General features: G+C 38.3%; 1 protein-coding gene across 1 annotated transcript in view; it reads right to left on the bottom strand.

Moving 5' to 3' along the window:
• The window catches only part of FSHR (follicle stimulating hormone receptor), a 215966-nt gene that overhangs the window by 39928 nt on the left and 156081 nt on the right, over positions 1-19957 (bottom strand). The window contains exons 5-6 of the mRNA XM_066372724.1: positions 1446-1517; positions 200-277 (exon numbers count right to left, since the gene is read on the bottom strand). Of these exons, the coding sequence (XP_066228821.1) occupies positions 200-277; positions 1446-1517 (150 nt within the window). The remainder of the gene's footprint in view (positions 1-199; positions 278-1445; positions 1518-19957) is intronic.

Below are 19957 nucleotides of genomic sequence, written 5' to 3'. Positions count from 1 at the left end.
ATAAATTATTAACACGATTCCATGTTGTGATTCTGAAATGTAAAGATGGGAAATGAGAGAAAAACACAGAATCAGAGAGAAAGTTAAATGGTGAAATGCCAAAGTTACTCAAATGAAAAAGAAATATTCTATTATGAGAAAGATGATTAAATGAAAACCCAAATGTCACTCCACTGGATTTTTTTTTTTTTTAACTTACAGAATCATACTTTCAAAACTAAGTCCCATGAAAGAATTTCTTTCAACTGTGTGGATATTGATATTGTCTTGAATGTCTCTAGAAGAAAGCACAGACAGATTAGGTGTTACATCAGCTCCGCTTGCATAATCTTCCCATATTTAGTCCACTTGGTATAATGTGGTCTTTAGCTGAGGTAATGTTTGAATAGTTATCGTTCTGATACATGATGAGTTCAAAGTTTGGGAAAGAAATGACATCTCATTTATCTTTAGTATGTTAGTTATTAAAATGAAATTATACACGTGCAATATCTTCTCTCTGAAAGTTTTCTTAGAGAATTTCACCATGTTAAGGATCTAACATACTTATTATCCTTGTCTCTGCAGTTGATATCTGCTCACATATGACAAAGACACTTAAACTGACTTTTGATTTCTATACCAAACGTCTCCATTCGCCTTAGTTGGGCCTTCATTTTCTCCCATCCCAATCCCCTTCTGTAGCTAGTTTCCTTCCTTCTGTTCTCCATGGGTCACAGGAAGATTTTAGTGTGGATTTTCCTATCCTGAAGAAAGTCTCATTTTTCTGTTTGTTTCCCTCATCCTCTCATTAATATGCCCTGTTGGGTCTGATATGACATATAAATGTAGAAGTAGTAAGTTGCTTGGGATAATTTGAGACATTTTGGGAGATTCTCTTTCTGTGCCCGTCTCCCCTCCTTAGCTCCTTATGCTCTGCCCCATGCTTTCCTTGTGGGTCTGTCAGATTCTTAAACTTTCACTATTGAAAATAAACTTGCCATTATACATTGCCTTTCTCTGCCTCTTTCAAAATACAGATGCCTTGAGATAGGCAAATACATTATGTCACTAACATAGTATGAGTCTGTTTGTCAGGTGGTTTCCCTATTCACAGGACAGCATGGGCATCTGGAGGGGACAGGAGAGGATGCTGGAAGACAGGGCAGTTGCAGGGCAGGGGGATATAAGGCACCAAATAGCAAGGAAGGGAGAGACTGCTTGATTTGCTACAAGCTGGCTCTGTCGACACCTGTCTTATTGAGGAGCCTGCTGGCTTCCTCCAAACTGAGATCATCTGGCCTTTAGGCAAAACCAAGGGCATTGCTGTTTGCCTTTCTATCTCTGCTCAGCCAGAGCAGTGTATGTGGAATACGCAGACTAAACAATGCATATTATAGGCCCAGAGCCTGTTGGGCAAGGCAGCTACTAGTAAATTATTGGCAACCACTTACGGACAAACTTACAGTAGGACCTTTTGGAGAGATCGAATCTTGTGAACAGTTGGCAAGTGCTTAATACCTGTGTTGGATATTAACCTAGAAAGAGACAAAATGGAGTGAGGTAAAGATAACGTTGGCTCTTTTAGCAACTGCTAAAGTATGAGCTTTCCATATCTAAAATATCAATTTTGAGCTATCAAATAAATCTAGCAGAAAATCCCATAATATACATTGAATAATGCTTATTTTTCCTATTTTAAGACTGTAACTAGGGTCTAGTAAGCTATTGAGTCCTCAGAGAAAAGAAACATGCACTTCATGTACTTTTTTTTTAAAGATTAAGAAGTCATTATGATGCAAAAGCAATTTTCAACCAGATAACAAATTTTCTTAATCATTCTTTGTTTCTAACCTCTTCATACTCTTTGGGGAGCTGCCTCTTCCCTGTTCCAAATGATTCTGTTGGATAAGAATCTGAGCTCCATGCCCTTTCACACCATGTATCCATGTGACTCTCTCCCGGGAAAAGGGTGGAGTTTGGTTAGAGCTGAGTTCGCTGATGCCATCACCCTTAAGAGACAGTCCATACATTTCTACAGCTAAAATTTCCAGAGCTATATTGGATCTTTCCCAGGACCTGTTTGCCTTGGTCTGGGTTCCCCAGAAAACAGAGGCTGAGGTGAAGGTTGACTCGTGGGCAGTATATATTTGAAGTTATGAGTTCAGAGAGTTTGGGATGGAGGAATGAAATGAGGAGGGAGAAAGATAATTAATACAAGGATGAGCGATTGAATTGTTCACCACTATTGATGACTGGTCCTTAATGCCAAGGACTAGATTTAGCAGATTTTCAAAATGGATCTCAGAACTGTTGTTGCTCTGAATAGGGGAGTAGGGGAAGCATTTTCCCTAGACTATTTCCTCTTGGTCCAATGGGTCCTGATGGTCTCAACTTTCTAATTCTGCCTCGCACACACTTGTGAGTGACCAGCGAGTTCTTGCTGGGTGTCTCTCAGAGTGGGGTAGAAGAGTCCCCAGGACAGAGTATATACAAGGCCAGGCTAGGTGCTCTTCTGTTGTATCTGTATTCAGCTGATGAGAATTGGATGGAGCTGCCTGCCCCAGTGGTGGTGAAGAAGGGTTTTAAGTGGCACCTGAAAGCTGTCTGACACACTATTCCCTGGTGTTCCCCTCACTCTTGTGAGTTCAGAATCTTTCTAGTACCTCCCCACTCCCACGTACCTTTTTCTGTGTATGGCTCACCTAAGCCAGAGTTGGTCATAATTGTTTGACCTTTATGACTACTCTCATCATTGTGAAAAATTGCATCTTTTGAGGTTTGTGATTTAGAGTGGAGTTTGGTGTCTTGTCCCCTGCTTCTGTATTTAAAGAGTCAGGGCTTTGTGCTTATGGGCTCTCTGTAATGGTTCTCAAATGCTTTATTTCCTCGTGGTCCCCACTTATCCACAGAGAAGCTGTCTTGGTCATCTCCGTTAGGCTATGTACTTCAACTGCCCTCGAGATGGTCTCCCAGTGCTTTTTATTTGGGGAAAGGGACTGCTAACATGCTTTGTTTTTTTTTTTTGGGGGGGGGTATTAGTTTTTAGTTACTTTTAGCACTTTAAAAATAGAAAAATCAACTGCTTGATATAGAGATCTGAGTTAGCACAAACACAGCTGTGTCACCACCAGCACACTGGAGACAAAGAGTGGTTCCATCACCTCCAACTACATTGCTAAGCCTTTGTAGCTAATATTTCTTTTTACCTCCTATTCTTAGCAGGTATTTCTACTAATTTATTTCTGTTCTTGTCATTTTGCCTTTTCCAAACTGTCCATCAGTGCAATCATATACTATTGAAACTTTCCAAATCTGGCTTCTTTCATACAGTATAATGCACTTGAGATTTTTCCATGTCCTTGTGAATATCAGTTTATTGTTTTTTTTTTATTGTTAAATACTAGTCCATTGTATGGATTTACCCTAGTTTATCCATTTACTGGTTGAAGTGCACATAGGTTGCTTTTACATTTTGTGATTATATGTATATATATGTGTGTGTGTGTGTGTATATATATATATATATATATATAAACTGCTTTAAACATGTATTTTGTGTGTGGAAATGTGTGGGTGGGGAGAGAAAGAGAGAAAGCGGGAGGGAGGAAGGGTTTTTATTTCTCTTGGGTAAATATATATGAGTAGAATTTCTGGCTGGTATGGTAAACTATATGCTTAACTTTATTGGAAACTGCCAATCTGCCCTCCAAAGTGGCTTTACCATTTCACATTTCCACCAGCAAAGTATGAAAGTTCTAGTTGTTCTATATCCTTTGGTTATTTTAAAAAATAAATTATTTGGATATAAAAGTGATATATATTGATTGTGAGACTTATGAAAAATACAGAAACATCTACAGAAGAAAGTAAGAATCATCTCTAGTTTTACTACCCCGAGATAGCTTCTGTTAACCTTTCGAGTTTGAAGTGTTAATCCAGAACAGAGAGCTTTTATGGTTGCCCTTTCACCTCTGAGATTCTCCTCTTGCCCAACAGATACACTGCCATAGCTAATGATCGACTAGCTTGCCACAGTCCTACTCCGCATTTGTTATTTAATCATGTCAGCCTTCTATTTTTATATCTTTTCTCATGTGACTATGCAACATTCCCTTAATAAGGCATTAAAACAAAGATCATAGTTAATATTTTCTGACAGTCTATACTACTGTGTGCAGATTTGGAATGCACTATGTGTTCATAAAGTATTGAGTTAATTGGCTGATGTTGCTAAAATATTTCGTTTCTGTCACCAAGAATGTATCAAAATCCTCAGTTAATTTACTTGTCAGGTATAACTGCTACTTAGAGTAATTAATCTTAAACAGAGGCAGAGAGGTCTGGAGGCCAGGAATCAGGAGAACCAATATGCCAACTCTGGCATAAATGAGGAACAAGCCATTTCATATTTCTGGACTGGAAAAGATATGGAGTGGGTGAATATCCAGGTAGACCTATCAGACACTGCTGTGCCCTGCTTCACATCCTGTTGGTCCATCTTCTACTCTCGATGTTACATTCTCTTTTACTCTAATAACCAGCTACATGCAGATTTAACTTGTCAGACACTGGCTTCAGCTGTACCAGGTGTCTCTCATTTTCTGTTCTGGGCCTCTCTCACCTCAGAGTGCAACACTCGTAGGCATCTGTTCAACCATTCTGAGGCATGTGCAAGTCAGGAAGTGCAGGGGAGTTAGCACTCCATAGGGCAATGCCTGACTGGTGGTGAGCACCTCTTCCATTCCATGGGTGAACAATTCTGAACATACTCTAAATGACACTGTAGAGGGGCTCTAGCATGATGGAGCTCCAATTTCTTGGTGGTACACCTGGTCATATATTTTGAGCTGGATTTCCTGCTTCTCTTCTTCTTAGTTATACATCTCCTTTCTTGGGTTTGGATGTAAAAATAAATTACTTGCATGTAAGCCCTCGCTCAAACATATTTTAGAGAACCAAGACTAGGCCAGACGCCTACTTGCACTGAATTTTACATTTCACATAGGTTCACTATGGTTGCTATCTCCCTTTACTCAAAATCTGTCTCCAGTTGCAGCCAAGCTTTTTCTCTTCTTTCTTTTACACTAATGTTTCCAGAGCAAGTTGTCTTTGTCGGTACATGCTGTCTTCATTTTCTTATATCCTATTCATCTTCAACCTGTTACAATTTGTTTTCATTCTACATGTCTCCACCAAGACTACTTTTGTTATGTCCCAATTTCACCTACCGACAACCAATAAATTAAAAAACAATCCAAATTCTCATTTTTTAGATCTCTCAGAATAATTTAGTACTCTTTTCCAATCTCTCTTTTCTATTCATTTCTGTTGTATTTCATCTCTTGTTATTCCTTCTCCTTCTCTGTTACTCTTTTTTTTTTTTTTTTTTACAGAGACAGAGTGAGAGTCAGAGAGAGGGATAGATAGGGACATACAGACAGGAATGAAGAGAGATGAGAAGCATCAATCATCAGTTTTTTGTTGTGGCACTTTAGTTGTTCATTGATTGCTTTCTCATATGTGCCTTGACCATGGGGCTACAGCAGACAGTAACCCCTTGCTCAAGCTAGTGACCTTGGGTCCAAGCTGGTGAGCTCTGCTCAAACCAAATAAGCCCGCACTCAAGCTGGCGACCTCGAGGTCTCAAACCTGGGTCCTCCACCTCCCTGTCCAACGCTCTATCCACTGCGCCACTGCCTGATCAGGCTCTGTTACTCCTTTTTAATTTTTTTTTTGTTGTTGTTGATTTCCCCTCCTGTATATGGACTCTGAGCCATTTGCTTTTTTTTCTCCATAGCCTTGCTGGGAAGATCTCACTTCTCATGTCTTTAAGTACTATCAATACAGTGGCAACTCCTAGATTTATACTTGACTACGGATCTCTCTAGTCTATCTCTAATTAAAGTTTTCTTTAATTAGAATGTCTCATTTACATAACACATTAAATTTGTTCCCTCCCATCACTCCCACTAAATTACATCCTTGGTTTTTCCTCATAGATAGCACTCCCATTTATCAATTGCTAGAAATTGTTCAACTTGGCTTCTTTGCCTTTACTCCCCAATATCTAGCCCCTCTTAAAGTCTTCTTAGATTCTACTTCCAAAATATTTATTAATTTCATACAACTTCTTTCATCACTACTGATACCATTCTAGCACAAGTCACCATTATCTTTCCTTTAGCTTTCTGTAACAGTTTCTTGTTTTTCAAACATTTAATTTTTTCTTTTTCTAATCCATTCTTCATACAGCACACAGAGCTTTTTTTAAAAAAAATATAAATCAGATTGCTTTTGTTTTCTGCTTTTCTTTGGTTCTTCCCCAAAGTAAAATTTATACTCCTTACTCTTATACCCCCATGTCATGTTGTTCCCCCAGTACATTTTTAGCACTGGTAGCTTTCTTTTATTCCTCACATACACTAAGTTCTTCACTGTCTGCAGGCATTTATTTGCACATGCTCTATCTGGAAGGCTCCCCACCCACTCCTCACATGGCCAATCTCAATCTACCCTTCACAGTTTAGCAACAAATGCACTTTCTTCAGAGAAGAGCTTCTTGAGGGCCAATCTAAAGGAAGTCCTCTGATTGATACCCAGTATACTTATATCTTTTTAGTATGTTTCCTTTTTAACATTCATCAAATTCTGAACTATATATTATTCTCTGTTTATTTATGCAGTGTCTGCCTCTTCAATCATTGTGAATGGCATAGGGTAGGAATCATGTTTCTCTTGAAAACTCCGTGTTGGTACAGTGGTTGGCACCTATCATGTTCTTGATGTTTATCAGGCCAGGCAATGTGCTATATGCTGTCAAGAGATGAGCACAAACAAGGAATCATTCACTGCCTGTGTTCATCACCCTAAGTATCTTATATAACTGAAGGAGGGAAAAATCCCTAATTGTCACTGAGAAAGGTACAAGTACATTATTTAATATTAATAGCATGAGCTTACAAAGCCACTATACTTACAGGATATCTATAAATGTCTATATATGCACATTGAAATATTTTGTCTTTAGAGGAAAGAAAACCAAGAGCAAAAAAATGGCTAAAGTTATTCTAGTAGTGTCGAGTTTAAGACACTTAGAAAGACCTAGTTACCATCTAGTAAGATGGACTACTGGTGATGATAACTCTATACCAGAGACTCTCTGTAAACCCAAGATAACTTAGAAATTGGAGTTTAAATGAACACTTATTTTCCAATTCATTTTCCCCCTTTGATAGTGGCTAGAAGTGGGTAATCAGCTAGGAGCTCTGTGTCTCAATGGGTTTGCTTTAGTCAAAAGACTGTTACAAAATTATTTTGATTCACTCAACTGCAGATTATCTTCAAAAATAGGTAGATGCTTGAGGGTAAAATTTCAGCAAATTTAAGTTCTGCAAATGGACCTCTATGGAAGAGTAACTGACTCACAGTTTTCCCCTCTCATAGTCAGTTGCACATCCTGAGCTAGTGTTAACATCTTTCATGCCTGGCTGTCCCTAATCTTTTAGTTACAGTACTAAAAATGGGCATCTTTCCTGTCAGGATGAATAGGTCCCTTCAGTTTCTAGGAACCAGTCCCCCGATGGCCAATACATAATCCTTTTCTGAAAAGGTGACCCCACAATTCTTTTTTTTAATGTTTTTTTTAAATTTATGATTTTAATTTGTATTTACATAGATTCAAGTGTCCCACCGAATATGTCTTCCCCCCACTCCCTTATTCCCCTCGCCACTCCATGCCCCCTTTCCCCAATGCCTTCCCCCTCTTCCCTCCAGAATTTGCTGTCCTATTCTTTATAACGCTGTGTTATGTATATATGATTTCATTAATCTCTTTCCCTTCTCTGATCCCATCTTCTCTTCTACTTTCCCTCTGTCCGCTTTCCCTCTGGTCCCTTTGATCCCACCTCTGCCTCTGTTCTGTTGCTCAGGTCACATTGTTCATTGGATTCCACAAGTGAGTGAGGTCATATGGTATTTTTCTTTCTCTGCCTGGCTTATTTTACTTAGCATGATAGTTTCCAGGTCCATCCACGTTGTTGCCAAAAGGTAAGATTTCCTTCTTCCTCATGGCAATGTAGCATTCCATTGTGTATATGTACCACAGCTTTTTATTCTACTTGTCCACTTACAGACACTTGGGCTGTTTCCAGATCTTGGCTATTGTAAACAATGCTACAATAAACATGGAGGTGCATTTTTTCTTTTGAATCAGTGATTTATATTCATAGGATATATTCCTAAAAGTGAAATAGCTGGGACAAAGGACAGTTCCTTTTTTAATTTTTTGAGGAATTTCCATACTGTTTTCCACAGTGGCTGTACCAGTCTGCATTGCCACCAGCAGTGCAGGAGGGTTCCCTTTTCTCCACTCTCTCTCCAGCACTTATTATGTGTGGTTTTGTTAATAAGCGCCATTCTGACAGGTGTGAGGTGATATCTCATTATGGTTTTAATTTGCATTGCTCGAATGATTAGTGATGTTGAACATTTTTTCATATGCCTATTGGCCATCTGCATGTCCTCTTTGGATAAGTGTCTTTTCATTTCTTTTGCCCGTTCTTTTTTTGGATTTTTTACCTTCCTGGTTTGAGTTTTACAAGTTCTTTGTAAATTTTGGTTATTAACCCCTTGTCTGACTTATTGGTGAATATATTCTTCCATTGTGTGGGTTGTCTTTTTATTTTGTTAATGGTGTCTTTAGCTGTGAAAAAGCTTTTTAGTTTCATAGAGTCCCATTTGTTCATCCTGTTCTTTATTTCACTTTGCTGTGGAGATAAATCAGCAAATATATTGCTACGAGAGATATCGGAGAGTTTACTGCCTATGTTTTCTTCCAAGATGTTTATGGTTTCACAACTTACATTTAAGTCTTTTATCCATTTTGAGTTTATTTTTGTGAATGGTGTAAGTTGATGATCCAGTTTCATTTTTTTGCAAGTACCTGTCCAATTTTCCCAACACCATTTGTTAAAGAGACTGTCTTTACTGCATTGTATGCTCTTACCTCCTTTATCAAATATCAATTGTCCATATAGATGTGGGTTTATTTCTGGGTTCTCTGTTCTGTTCCATTGATCTGTATGCCTGTTCTTATGCCAGGCCAGTACCAAGCTGTTTTGAGTACAATGGCCTTGTAGTATATCTTGATATCAGGAAGTGTGATACCCCGAACTTATTCTTCTTTTCCAGGATTGCTGAAGCTACTTGTGTTCCTTTTTGGTTCTATATAAATTTTTGGAATATGTGATCTATATCTTTGAAGTATGTCATTGGTATTTTACTAGGAACTGCACTGAATTTATAGATTGCTTTGGGTAATATAGACATTTTAATGATGTTTATTCTTCCTATCCATGAACACGGTATATGCTTCCACTTCTTTGTATCTTCCTTGATTTCCTTTATCAATGTTTTATAATTTTCTGAGTACAAGTCTTTAACCTCTTTGGTTAAATTTACTCCTAGGTACTTTATTTCCTTTCTTTTTGTTGCAATAATGAAAGGGATTGTTTTCCTAATTTCTTTTTCAGACAGATCATTGTTGGTGTATAGAAATGCCACTGATTTCTGAATATTGATTTTATATCCTGCCACCTTGCTGAATTCATTTATCAAGTCCAGTAGTTTTTTGACTGAGACTTTAGGGTTTCCTATGTACAGTATCATATCATCAGCAAATAATGATAGTTGTACTTCTTCTTTTCCAATTTGGATGCCTTTTATCTCTTCTTCTTGTCTGATTGCTATGGCTAGGACTTCCAGAACTATGTTGAATAAGAGTGGTGAAAGGGGGCACGCCTGCCTTGTTCCTGATCTTAAGGGGATGTCTTTTAATTTTTTCTCATTGAGTATGATGTTGGCTGTGGGTTTGTCATAGATGGCCTTTATCATGTTGAAGTATGTTCCCTGTATTCCCACTTTGCTGAGAGTTTGAGCATAAATGGGTGCTGGATTTTATCAAATGCTCTTTCTGTATCTATTGATATTATCATGTGATTTTTATCCATTCTTTTGTTTATGTGTTGAATCACATTGATTGATTTGTGGATATTGTACCAGCCTTGTCTCCCTAGAATAAATCCCACCTGATCGTGATGTATGATTTTTATTTTTAGGTATTGCTGGATCCAGTTTGCTAATATTTTGTTGAGAATTTTAGCATTTAAGTTCATCAGGGATATTGGTCTATAGTTTTCTTTCTTTGTAGTGTCTTTGCCTGGTTTTGGAATCAGTATTTTGCTTGCTTCATAAAAGGAGTTTGGAAGTCTTCCCTCCTCTTGAACTTTTTGAAATAGCTTGAGAAGGATAGGAGTAAGTTCTTCTTTGAGTATTTGGTAAAATTTGCTTGTGAAGCCATCTGGCCCAGAACTTTTGTTTGTTGGGAGTTTTTTGATAACTGTTTTAATCTCATTTGATGAAATCAATCTGTTTAAGTTTTTTTGATTCTTCTATATTGATTTTTGAAAGATTATATGTTTTGAGAAATTTGTCTATTTTGCCTAGGTTGTTCAGTTTTTTGGCATAGAGTTCTTCATAGTATTTTCTTACAATATTTTTTATTTCTGTTGTGTCAGTTGTTACTTCTCCTCTCTCATTTCTAATTTTATTTGTTTGAGTACTCTCTCTTTTGTTCTTGGTGAGTCTGGTTAAAGGTTTATCTATCTTGTTTACCTTTTCAAAGAACCAGCTCTTGTTTTCTTTTTTTTTTTATTTTGCATGGATTTTAATCTTGTCATATTTATGTGTACATTCTTCAACTTTAAAATTTAACATGAAATCATGAAGTTTTATTTTTTTATTTTTGTTTTTTTAATTATAATTTTATTTTTTAATGGGGCGACATCAATAAATCAGGTTACATATATTCAAAGATCAACAAGTCCAGGTTATCTTGTCTTTCAATTATGTTGCATACCCATCACCCAAAGTCAGATTGTCCTCTGTCACCTTCTATCTAGTTTTCTATGTGCCCCTCCCCCTCCCCCTTTCCCTCTCCCTTTCCCCCCTCCCCCCGTAACCACCACACTCTTATCAATGTCTCTTAGTTTCACTTTTATGTCCCACCTACGTATGGAATAATGCAGTTCCTGGTTTTTTCTGATTTACTTATTTCGCTTCATATAATGTTATCAAAATCCCACCATTTTGCTGTAAATGATCCGATGTCTTCATTTCTTATGGCTGAGTAGTATTCCATAGTGTATATGTGCCACATCTTCTTTATCCAGTCGTCTATTGACGGGCTTTTTGGTTGTTTCCATGTCCTGGCCACTGTGAACAATGCTGCAATGAACATGGGGCTGCATGTGTCTTTACGTATCAATGTTTCTGAGTTTTTGGGGTATATACCCAGTAGAGGGATTGCTGGGTCATAAGGTAGTTCTATTTTCAGTTTTTTGAGGAACCACCATACTTTCTTCCATAATGGTTGTACTACTTTACATTCCCACCAACAGTGTATGAGGGTTCCTTTTTCTCCACAGCCTCTCCAACATTTGCTATTACCTGTCTTGTTAATAATAGCTAATCTAACAGGTGTGAGGTGGTATCTCATTGCAGTTTTGATTTGCATTTCTCTAATAACTAAAGAAGATGAGCATCTTTTCATATATCTGTTGGCCATTTGTACTTCCTCCTGGGAGAAGTGTCTATTCATGTCCTCTTCCCATTTTTTTTATTGGATTGTTTGTTTGTTTGTTGTTGAGTTTTATGAGTTCTTTGTATATTTTGGATATTAGGCCCTTATCTGAGCTGTTGTTTGAAAATATCATTTCCCATTTAGTTGGCTTTCTGTTTATTTTGTTATCAGTTTCTCTTGCTGAGCAAAAACTTCTTAGTCTGATGTAGTCCCATTCATTAATTTTTGCCTTCACTTCTCTTGCCTGTGGAGTCAAATTCATAAAATGCTCTTTAAAACCCAGGTCCATGAGTTTAATACCTATGTCTTCTTCTATGTACTTTATTGTTTCAGGTCTTATGTTTAGATCTTTGATCCATTTTGAGTTAATTTTAGTACAGGGGGACAAACTGTAATCCAGTTTCATTCTTTTGCATGTGGCTTTCCAGTTTTCCCAGCACCATTTATTGAAGAGGCTTTCTTTTCTCCATTGTATGTTCTTGGCCCCTTTATCAAAAATTATTTGACTATATATATGTGGTTTTATTTCTGGACTTTCTATTCTGTTCCATTGGTCTGAGTGTCTATTTTTCTGCCAATACCATGCTGTTTTGATTGTCGTGGCCCTATAATAGAGTTTGAAGTCAGGTATTGCAATGCCCCCAGCTTCATTCTTTTTCTTTAGGATTGCTTTGGCTATTCGGGGTTTTTTATAGTTCCATATAAATCTGATGATTTTTTGCTCTATTTCTTTAAAAAATGTCATTGGAATTTTGATGGGAATTGCATTAAATTTGTATATTGCTTTGGGTAATATAGCCATCTTGATTATATTTATTCTTCCTAACCAATAACAAGGAATATTCTTCCATCTCATTATATCTTTCTCAATTTCTCTTAACAATGGTTTATAGTTTTCATTATATAAGTCCTTTACATTCTTTGTTATGTTTATTCCTAAGTATTTTATTTTTTTTTGTTGCAATTGTGAAGGGGATTATTCTTTTGAGTTCATTCTCAATTGTTTCATTGTTGGCATATAGAAAGGCTATTGACTTCTATATGTTAATTTTGTATCCTGTGACCTTACTGTATTGGCTTATTGTTTCTAGTAGTCTTTTTGTGGATTCTTTGGGGTTTTCGATGTATAGGATCATATCATCTGCAAAAAGTGATACCTTTACTTCTTCTTTTCCAATATGGATGCCTTTTATTTCTTTGTCTTGTCTGATTGCTCTGGCTAGAACCTCTAGTACCACATTAAATAAGAGTGGAGAGAGTGGACAACCCTGTCTTGTTCCTGATTTAAGGGGGAAAGCCTTCAGTTTAGTGCCATTTAATATGATGTTAGCTGATGGTTTATCATATATGGCCTTTATCATGTTGAGATATTTTCCTTCTATACCCATTTTGTTGAGAGTCTTAAACATAAAATTGTGTTGTATTTTATCGAAAGCCTTTTCTGCGTCTATTGATAAGATCATGTGGTTTTTGTTCTTTGTTTTGTTGATATGGTGTATTATGTTAACCGTTTTACGTATGTTGAACCATCCTTGAGATTCTGGGATGAATCCCACTTGATCGTGATGTATTATTTTTTTAATATGTTGTTGTATTCGATTTGCTAGTATTTTGTTTAGTATTTTAGCATCTGTATTCATTAGAGATATTGGTCTGTAGTTTTCTTTTTTTGTGCCATCCTTGCCTGGTTTTGGTATGAGGGTTATGTTGGCCTCATAAAATGTGTTTGGAAGTATTGCTTCTTCTTCAATTTTTTGGAAGACTTTCAGTAGAATAGGAACCAAGTCTTCTTTGAATGTTTGATAAAATTCGCTGGTATAGCCGTCAGGTCCTGGACTTTTATTTTTGGGGAGGTTTTTAATGGTTTTTTCTATTTCTTCTCTACTAATAGATCTGTTTAGGCTTTCTGCTTCTTCTTGACTCAGTCTAGGAAGGTTGTATTGTTCTAGGAATTTATCCATTTCTTCTAGATTGTTGAATTTAGTGGCATAAAGTTTTTCATAGTATTCTACAATAATTCTTTGTATATCTATGGTGTCCGTGGTGATTTCTCCTCTTTCATTTTGGATTTTGTTTATATGAATTCTTTCTCTTTTTTCCTTGGTAAGTCTTGCCAAGGGTTTGTCAATTTTATTGATCTTTTCAAAGAACCAGCTGTTTGTTCTATTAATTTTTTCTATAGTTTTACTGTTCTCTATTTCATTTATTTCTGCTCTGATTTTTATTATCTCCTTTCTTCGGCTAGTTTTGGGTTGTTTTTGTTCTTCTTTTTCTAGTTCCTTAAGGAGTGAAGTTAAGTGGTTCACTTGGGATGTCTCTTGTTTGTTCATATATGCCTGAAGTGATATGAACTTCCCTCTTATCACTGCTTTTGCTGCATCCCATAGATTCTGATATGTCGTATTGTCATTTTCATTAGTCTGTATATATCTTTTGATCTCTGCACTTATTTCTTCTTTGACCCATTCATTGTTTAAAAGTATGTTGTTTAGTTTCCACATTTTTGTGGGATTTTTTTCCTCCTTTTTGCAGTTGAATTCTAGTTTCAAGGCTTTATGATCAGAAAATATGCTTGGTACAACTTCGATTTTTCTGAATTTGCTAATGTTTTTGTGGCCCAACATATGGTCAATTCTTGAGAATGATCCATGTACACTGGAGAAAAATGTATACTCAGTCACTTTGGGATGAAATGTCCTGTAGATGTCTATCATATCCAGGTGCTCTAGTGTTTTGTTTAAGGCCACTATATCTTTGTTGATTCTCTGTTTGGATGACCGATCTAGAGGCGTCAGCGGTGTATTGAGGTCTCCAAGTATGATTGTATTTTTGTCAGTTTTTGTTTTAAGGTCAATAAGTAGCTGTCTTATATATTTTGGTGCTCCTTGGTTTGGTGCATATATATTAAGAATTGTTATGTCTTCTTGATTCAGTGTCCCCTTAGCCATTATGAAATGGCCATTTTTGTCACTGAGTACTTTTCCTGTCTTGTAGTCAGCATTATCAGATATGAGTATTGCTACGGCTGCTTTTTTTTGGATGTTATTTGCTTGGAGTATTGTTTTCCAGCCTTTCACTTTGAGTTTGTTTTTATCCTTGTTACTTAGATGAGTTTCCTGTAGGCAGCATACAGTTGGATTTTTTTTTAATCCATTCTGCTACTCTGTGTCTTTTTATTGGTGAGTTTAATCCGTTTACATTTAGTGTAATTATTGACACTTGTGAGTTCCCTATTGCCATTTTATAGATTGCTTTCTGTTAGTTTTGTGTCTTGTTTGATCCTTCTCTTTCGTTTTTTTATCTTTTGTTTTTATTTGGTTGTATTCCATACATCTTTCCACTGTTGCTATCTTTTTTATCTCATGTGCTTCTGTGGTGGTTTTTTCAATGGTGGTTACCTTTAGGTAATGAAAAGGGTTCCTACCCTGTTCATTGTAGTGCAGTATTTTGTGAGTACTTTTGCACTCCATCATCCTTTGCTACTGTTAATCTCCATCCTCTCCCCCCTTTCTTTTTGTTGTTGTCACAGTTTAAATTTGGTTTTATTGTGTTCTTCTTAGAGCTTTTACTTGTGGCTTTATTTTTTTTTGTTCTTTGTATCTGATTGGAGAACCCCCTTTAGTAATTCCTGGAGTGGGGGTTTTCTGATGATAAATTCCCCTATCTTTTCTGTATCTGTGAATGTTTTTATTTCTCCTTCATATTTGAAGGATAGCTTTAATGGATATAGTATTCGTGGCTGAAAGTTCCTCTCTTTCAGGACTTTAAATATTGGGGTCCACTCTCTTCTAGCTTGTAGAGTTTCTGCTGAGAAATCTGATGATAATCTAATGGGCCTTCCTTTATATGTTGTATTCTTCTTTTCCCTGGCTGCCTTGAGAATTTTTTCTTTGCCATTGGTTTGTGCCAATTTCATTATGATGTGCCTTGGAGTAGGTTTGTTGGGGTTAAGAAAACTCGGAGTTCTGTTTGCTTCATGAATTTGAGGCTTTAGTTCTTTCCACAGGCTTGGGAAGTTCTCATCTATTATTTGTTTGAGTATGTTCTCCATTCCATTTTCTCTCTCTTCCCCCTCTGATATACCTATTATTCTTATGTTATTCTTTCTGATGGAGTCAGATAATTCTTGTAGGGCTATCTCATTTTTTAAAATTTTTGAGTCTCTTTCTTTCTCTCTCTGTTGTGCCTCAAGTTGCTTGTCTTCTATTTCACTAATCCTCTCTTCTATCTGGCCTGTTCTATTAGCCAAGCTTGTTACCTCATTTTTCAGCTCGTGAATTGAGTTTTTCATCTCTGTTTAATTTGTTTTTATAGTTTCAATTTCCTTGGACATATATTCTTTGTGTTCATTGAGTTGTTTTCTGAGCTCCCTAAATTGCCTTTCTGTGTTTTCTTGTATTACTCTGAGTATTTTTAGGATTTCTATCTTGACTTCTCTGTCATGTAACTCCAAGGTTTCCAATATATTAAATTTTTTCTCCATAGATTTTTCCTCTTCTATCTGTGTTACCTCTCTTTCTTTTGTATCCATGATATTCGATTTTCTCTTCCTTAATGACATCTGAGGGTGGTTTTGTTGATAGTATTAATGAGATTTAATAAAAAATAAAAAGTTAAAAAAATAAAAAATTGAAAAAAGATGTTTTTTTAAAAAAAATTAATAATGAAATAAAGAAAAATAAAATAAAATAAAAATTTTAAAAAAGGAAATTATTCCCCCCCTCCTTTTTTTCTCTCCTCTCCTCTCCCCTCTTTCTTGAGAAAATCTTGTGTTGAACTGTGAATTATATTGTATTTAATAGAACAAACAATGCCTGTAATGGAGGGCCTGAATTGGGGAAAAGTAATAAAGGGGCAAGAGAAAAAAAAAAAATAAATAAAAAGGGCTGGGGGTATGGACCCACAAAAAGCAAATAATGAAAAAATTTGGATCAAGAATAAAATGATTTGCGTTTAGGTGTTGGTTGACTAAGAGTTATGATGAGAGGAGTAAGAGGGAAACAGGAAAATGGGGGGACAAATTAAAAAATTACTATTGTATTTAGTGGAACAAGAGCTTGATAAAATGGAGAGCCAGGGATGGGAGCACTGCTAGTGAGTTAAAAAGGTGAAGTAAAAACCCCCCAAAATGCCACAAACATAAGTTTGAGTCCCAGATAAAATAATTTGTTTGTTATTGAGGTTTGAATGAGAGGAGATGTGAAGGAAAAAGGAAGAAACTAATATAGAGGGAGAAAAGAAGAGAGAGAGAGAAAAAAAAGAGGGAACGACTAAAAGAAGAAAAAAGAAAAAAGAGGAGAGAGAGAGAGAGAGAGAGAGTTAAGGGTTTTGGAGTGCAACCCTCATAGAGAGAAAGGAAGAGGAAAGAAAAAATAATGGGAGATGTAACACTTATGGGTAGTGTAGTTCAAGGAGAGGAGAGAGTAAGACCGGTAGGGAGTTAAACGACCAAATTGGAGGAGGAAAAAAAAAAGAAAAAAGAAAAAAAAAATCAAGGATGAAGATAAGAGAAACAAACGAACAAATATAATAAAATAGGATAGGTTATAAAGTCTGCGGATTATTCTGATTTTGAGAGGTTATCTTCTTGCTTTTTCTTTTCTCTCCCTCTTCCTGGTCGGCGACTCTGTACCCCGGGTTCTGCCCCTTTGGCACGCTCAGGTAGAGGTTTGCAGTTGATAAGTCTCTATGGCGATGTCATGTATTGTGCTTCAGTCTCGTTGGCAGTTGAGGCTCATTAGCGTTTATAGGCTCCGACAGTGAGAGAGTCCGTGTTCCAGGAGCCTCTCTCCTAGTCTTTCCTTCCTCAACCAGCAGCCTGAGAATCCAGCTATGGGGTTGCTGCTACCTCTGCCTAGATAGTAAGAGGCTCAAAGAGCGGGCAACTCCCCACTCTTATTTCCACTCAGCACAGGGCTCTGGGTAAGGCTCAGTCAGTCAGAGCCGCTAGCATAATCAGTCGGGGCTTTCACCTACTCAAAGACCTCTGGCTCTGTCACTCTGTCCGGTAACACGGGCGGGTCTGCGCGCCCCGAACAGGATGTTAGACCGGAAGTCTCGCCCTCTGCGTGAAACCCCCCGCCCGCACTGAAAAGTTCCAATGTTGGAATTGGCTCTCGCTCATCCCCGTGTGCCGCTCTTTCAAGGCGCTGGGGCAGCCTGTGACTCCGCCCTCGGCCCACACAAAGGCCCCCGACTCTGCCCCTCCATGGGACAACACGGGCTCCCACTCCGGAGGTGCTGGGAGGAGTCCCCTTCCCACTCTCTGTGCGCGCAGACCAGGATGTGAGGCCGGAGTCTCGCCCTCTGAGTGAATCCTCCCGCCCGCACTGAAAAGTTCCAGTGTTGGAATTAGCTCTCGCTTCCTCCCCGTGTGCGGCTCTCCCCGGGTGCTGGGGCAACCCAGAGGCTTTCGGCCCACACAAAGGCCTCTGACTCTGCCTCTCTGTGGAGTAACACGGGCACACCCTCCGGGGGCTTTGGAAGGAATCTCTTGCCCACTATGCGTCTACCAGGGGATCAGTTAAAATGGCTGCCCCGCTTGTCTTTCTTTGTCTGGGTTTGACGCGAGTGTTAGCTGTATGCCCAGGTTGTCACAGGAACAGTTTTTCCTTGGCTTGGATCTCTGTGCCACAGCCTGGTTTGGCCGTTTGTGCCGCGGCCTGGATCTATTCAACCCCTTTGCCCGCCTTAGTTTCTATATTCTCAGTTTCCAGTGAAAATCGCCCTGTTTAGGTTAGTGAGGAAGGCGGAGCATTTCTTACTCCCTATTTCCTTTGGGGTTTGGTTATATATTTAGCCAATTTTTCGCTCGATCATACCTTTGGGTGTATTGTGAAACATCTGGAGGCTCCAAGGATAGGTTTTTCTGTTTCTGGTTGAAGATCTTGTTGAGGTTTGGGGGAGATTTATCGATATCGCTTCCTACTCCGCCATTACTCTGACGTCATCTCCCAGCTCTTGTTTTCATTGATCCTCTGTATTGTTTTTTTAGTCTCTTTTTTTTAATTTCTGCTCTGATCTTTATTATTTCCTTCTTTCTACTTCCTCTGGGTTTTACTTGCTGTTCTTTTTTTAGTTCTTTGAGATGCAGGGTTAAGTTGTTTATTTGAACTTTTTCTAGCTTCTTAAGGTATGCCTGTAGTGCTATGAACTTTCCTCTCAGGACTGCTTTTGCTGTGTCCAATAAATTTTGAGTTGTTGTATGTTCATTTTCATTTGTTTCAAGGAAATTTTCATTTTTTTCTTGATCTCATTGTTAACCCATTCATCATTTAATAACATGCTATTTAGTTTCCAAGTGTTTGAGTGTTTTTTAGTTTTTCTATTGTAGTTGATTTCTAGTTTCATGCCATTGTGATCCAAGAAGATGCTTGATATGATTTCAATCTTCTTAAATTTGTTGAGTCTCGTTCTATGTCCTAGCATGTGGTCTATCCTAGAGAGTGTACCATGAGCACTTGAAAAAAAATGTATATTCTGCTGCTTTAGGCTGAAAGATTCTGAAGACATCTATTAAATCCAGTTGATTTTTAGTGTGTCCTTTAAGTCTTCTGTTTCTTTGTTAATTCTCTTATGCAGGACTGTGCTCCTGTGTCCGGGATGCAAGCCTTGGCCAGACCCCAATCTCTGCCCCACTCCTGCAGGCAGGACTGGCTTGCACACTGGGGCCTCAGCCCATGGGCGGGGCTGTGCTCTTGTCCCCAGCTGCAAGTCGCAGCCAGTTCCCCAGCTTTCACCTTGCCCCTGCGGGCGGGACTGCAGGCTGGATCACTCTCACGTGCCCAGCCCACAGCCGCAGGTCATACTGCTTTCATGTGCCCCTTCTGCAGTCGCTCCTGCCCCCAGCTTCTGCCCCCACCAGGCAGACTGCACTCGTGCCGGGTCTCAATCGTGGCCGCCCTGGCTTCCTCCCCTGCAGGCAGGAATGCGCTCGTGCCCAGGCCGCAGCTGCAACAAGCCCCTGGCTTCTGCCACCAAAGTTGACGGGACCACCCTCCCGTGTCCCACGGGACTGTGGGTTTGGCGATGAATCTCAGACTTTAGCACTTAATACTGTATCCCTGATGGCTCCCTGCTTCTAAGCGATTCTTTGCTCTGATTGCATCAGGTGAGCTTCTGTTTCACTGGTGACCTGCTTTTTTTTGCTGGTATTGCTGATTCAGAAAAAATATTCACTTTAGATTTGGGGAGTGACTCAGCCCAGGGGTTAGGGTGGCTGTTGTCCCTCAAAGTGTTTCTCCCTGTGCCTCCTAGATTACACTCTCTTTCTGCTACTTGAGTCCTCTCAGCTCTCCCATCCCCCAGATCCCCCGGTGAGTGGTTGTGAAAGAGGTT

The sequence above is a fragment of the Saccopteryx leptura genome, chromosome 3 (assembly GCF_036850995.1).
Source record: "Saccopteryx leptura isolate mSacLep1 chromosome 3, mSacLep1_pri_phased_curated, whole genome shotgun sequence".
Lineage (NCBI taxonomy): Eukaryota > Metazoa > Chordata > Mammalia > Chiroptera > Emballonuridae > Saccopteryx > Saccopteryx leptura.
The sequence above is the reverse complement of the archived record's forward strand: the minus strand, read 5'-3'. Positions and strand labels throughout refer to the sequence as shown.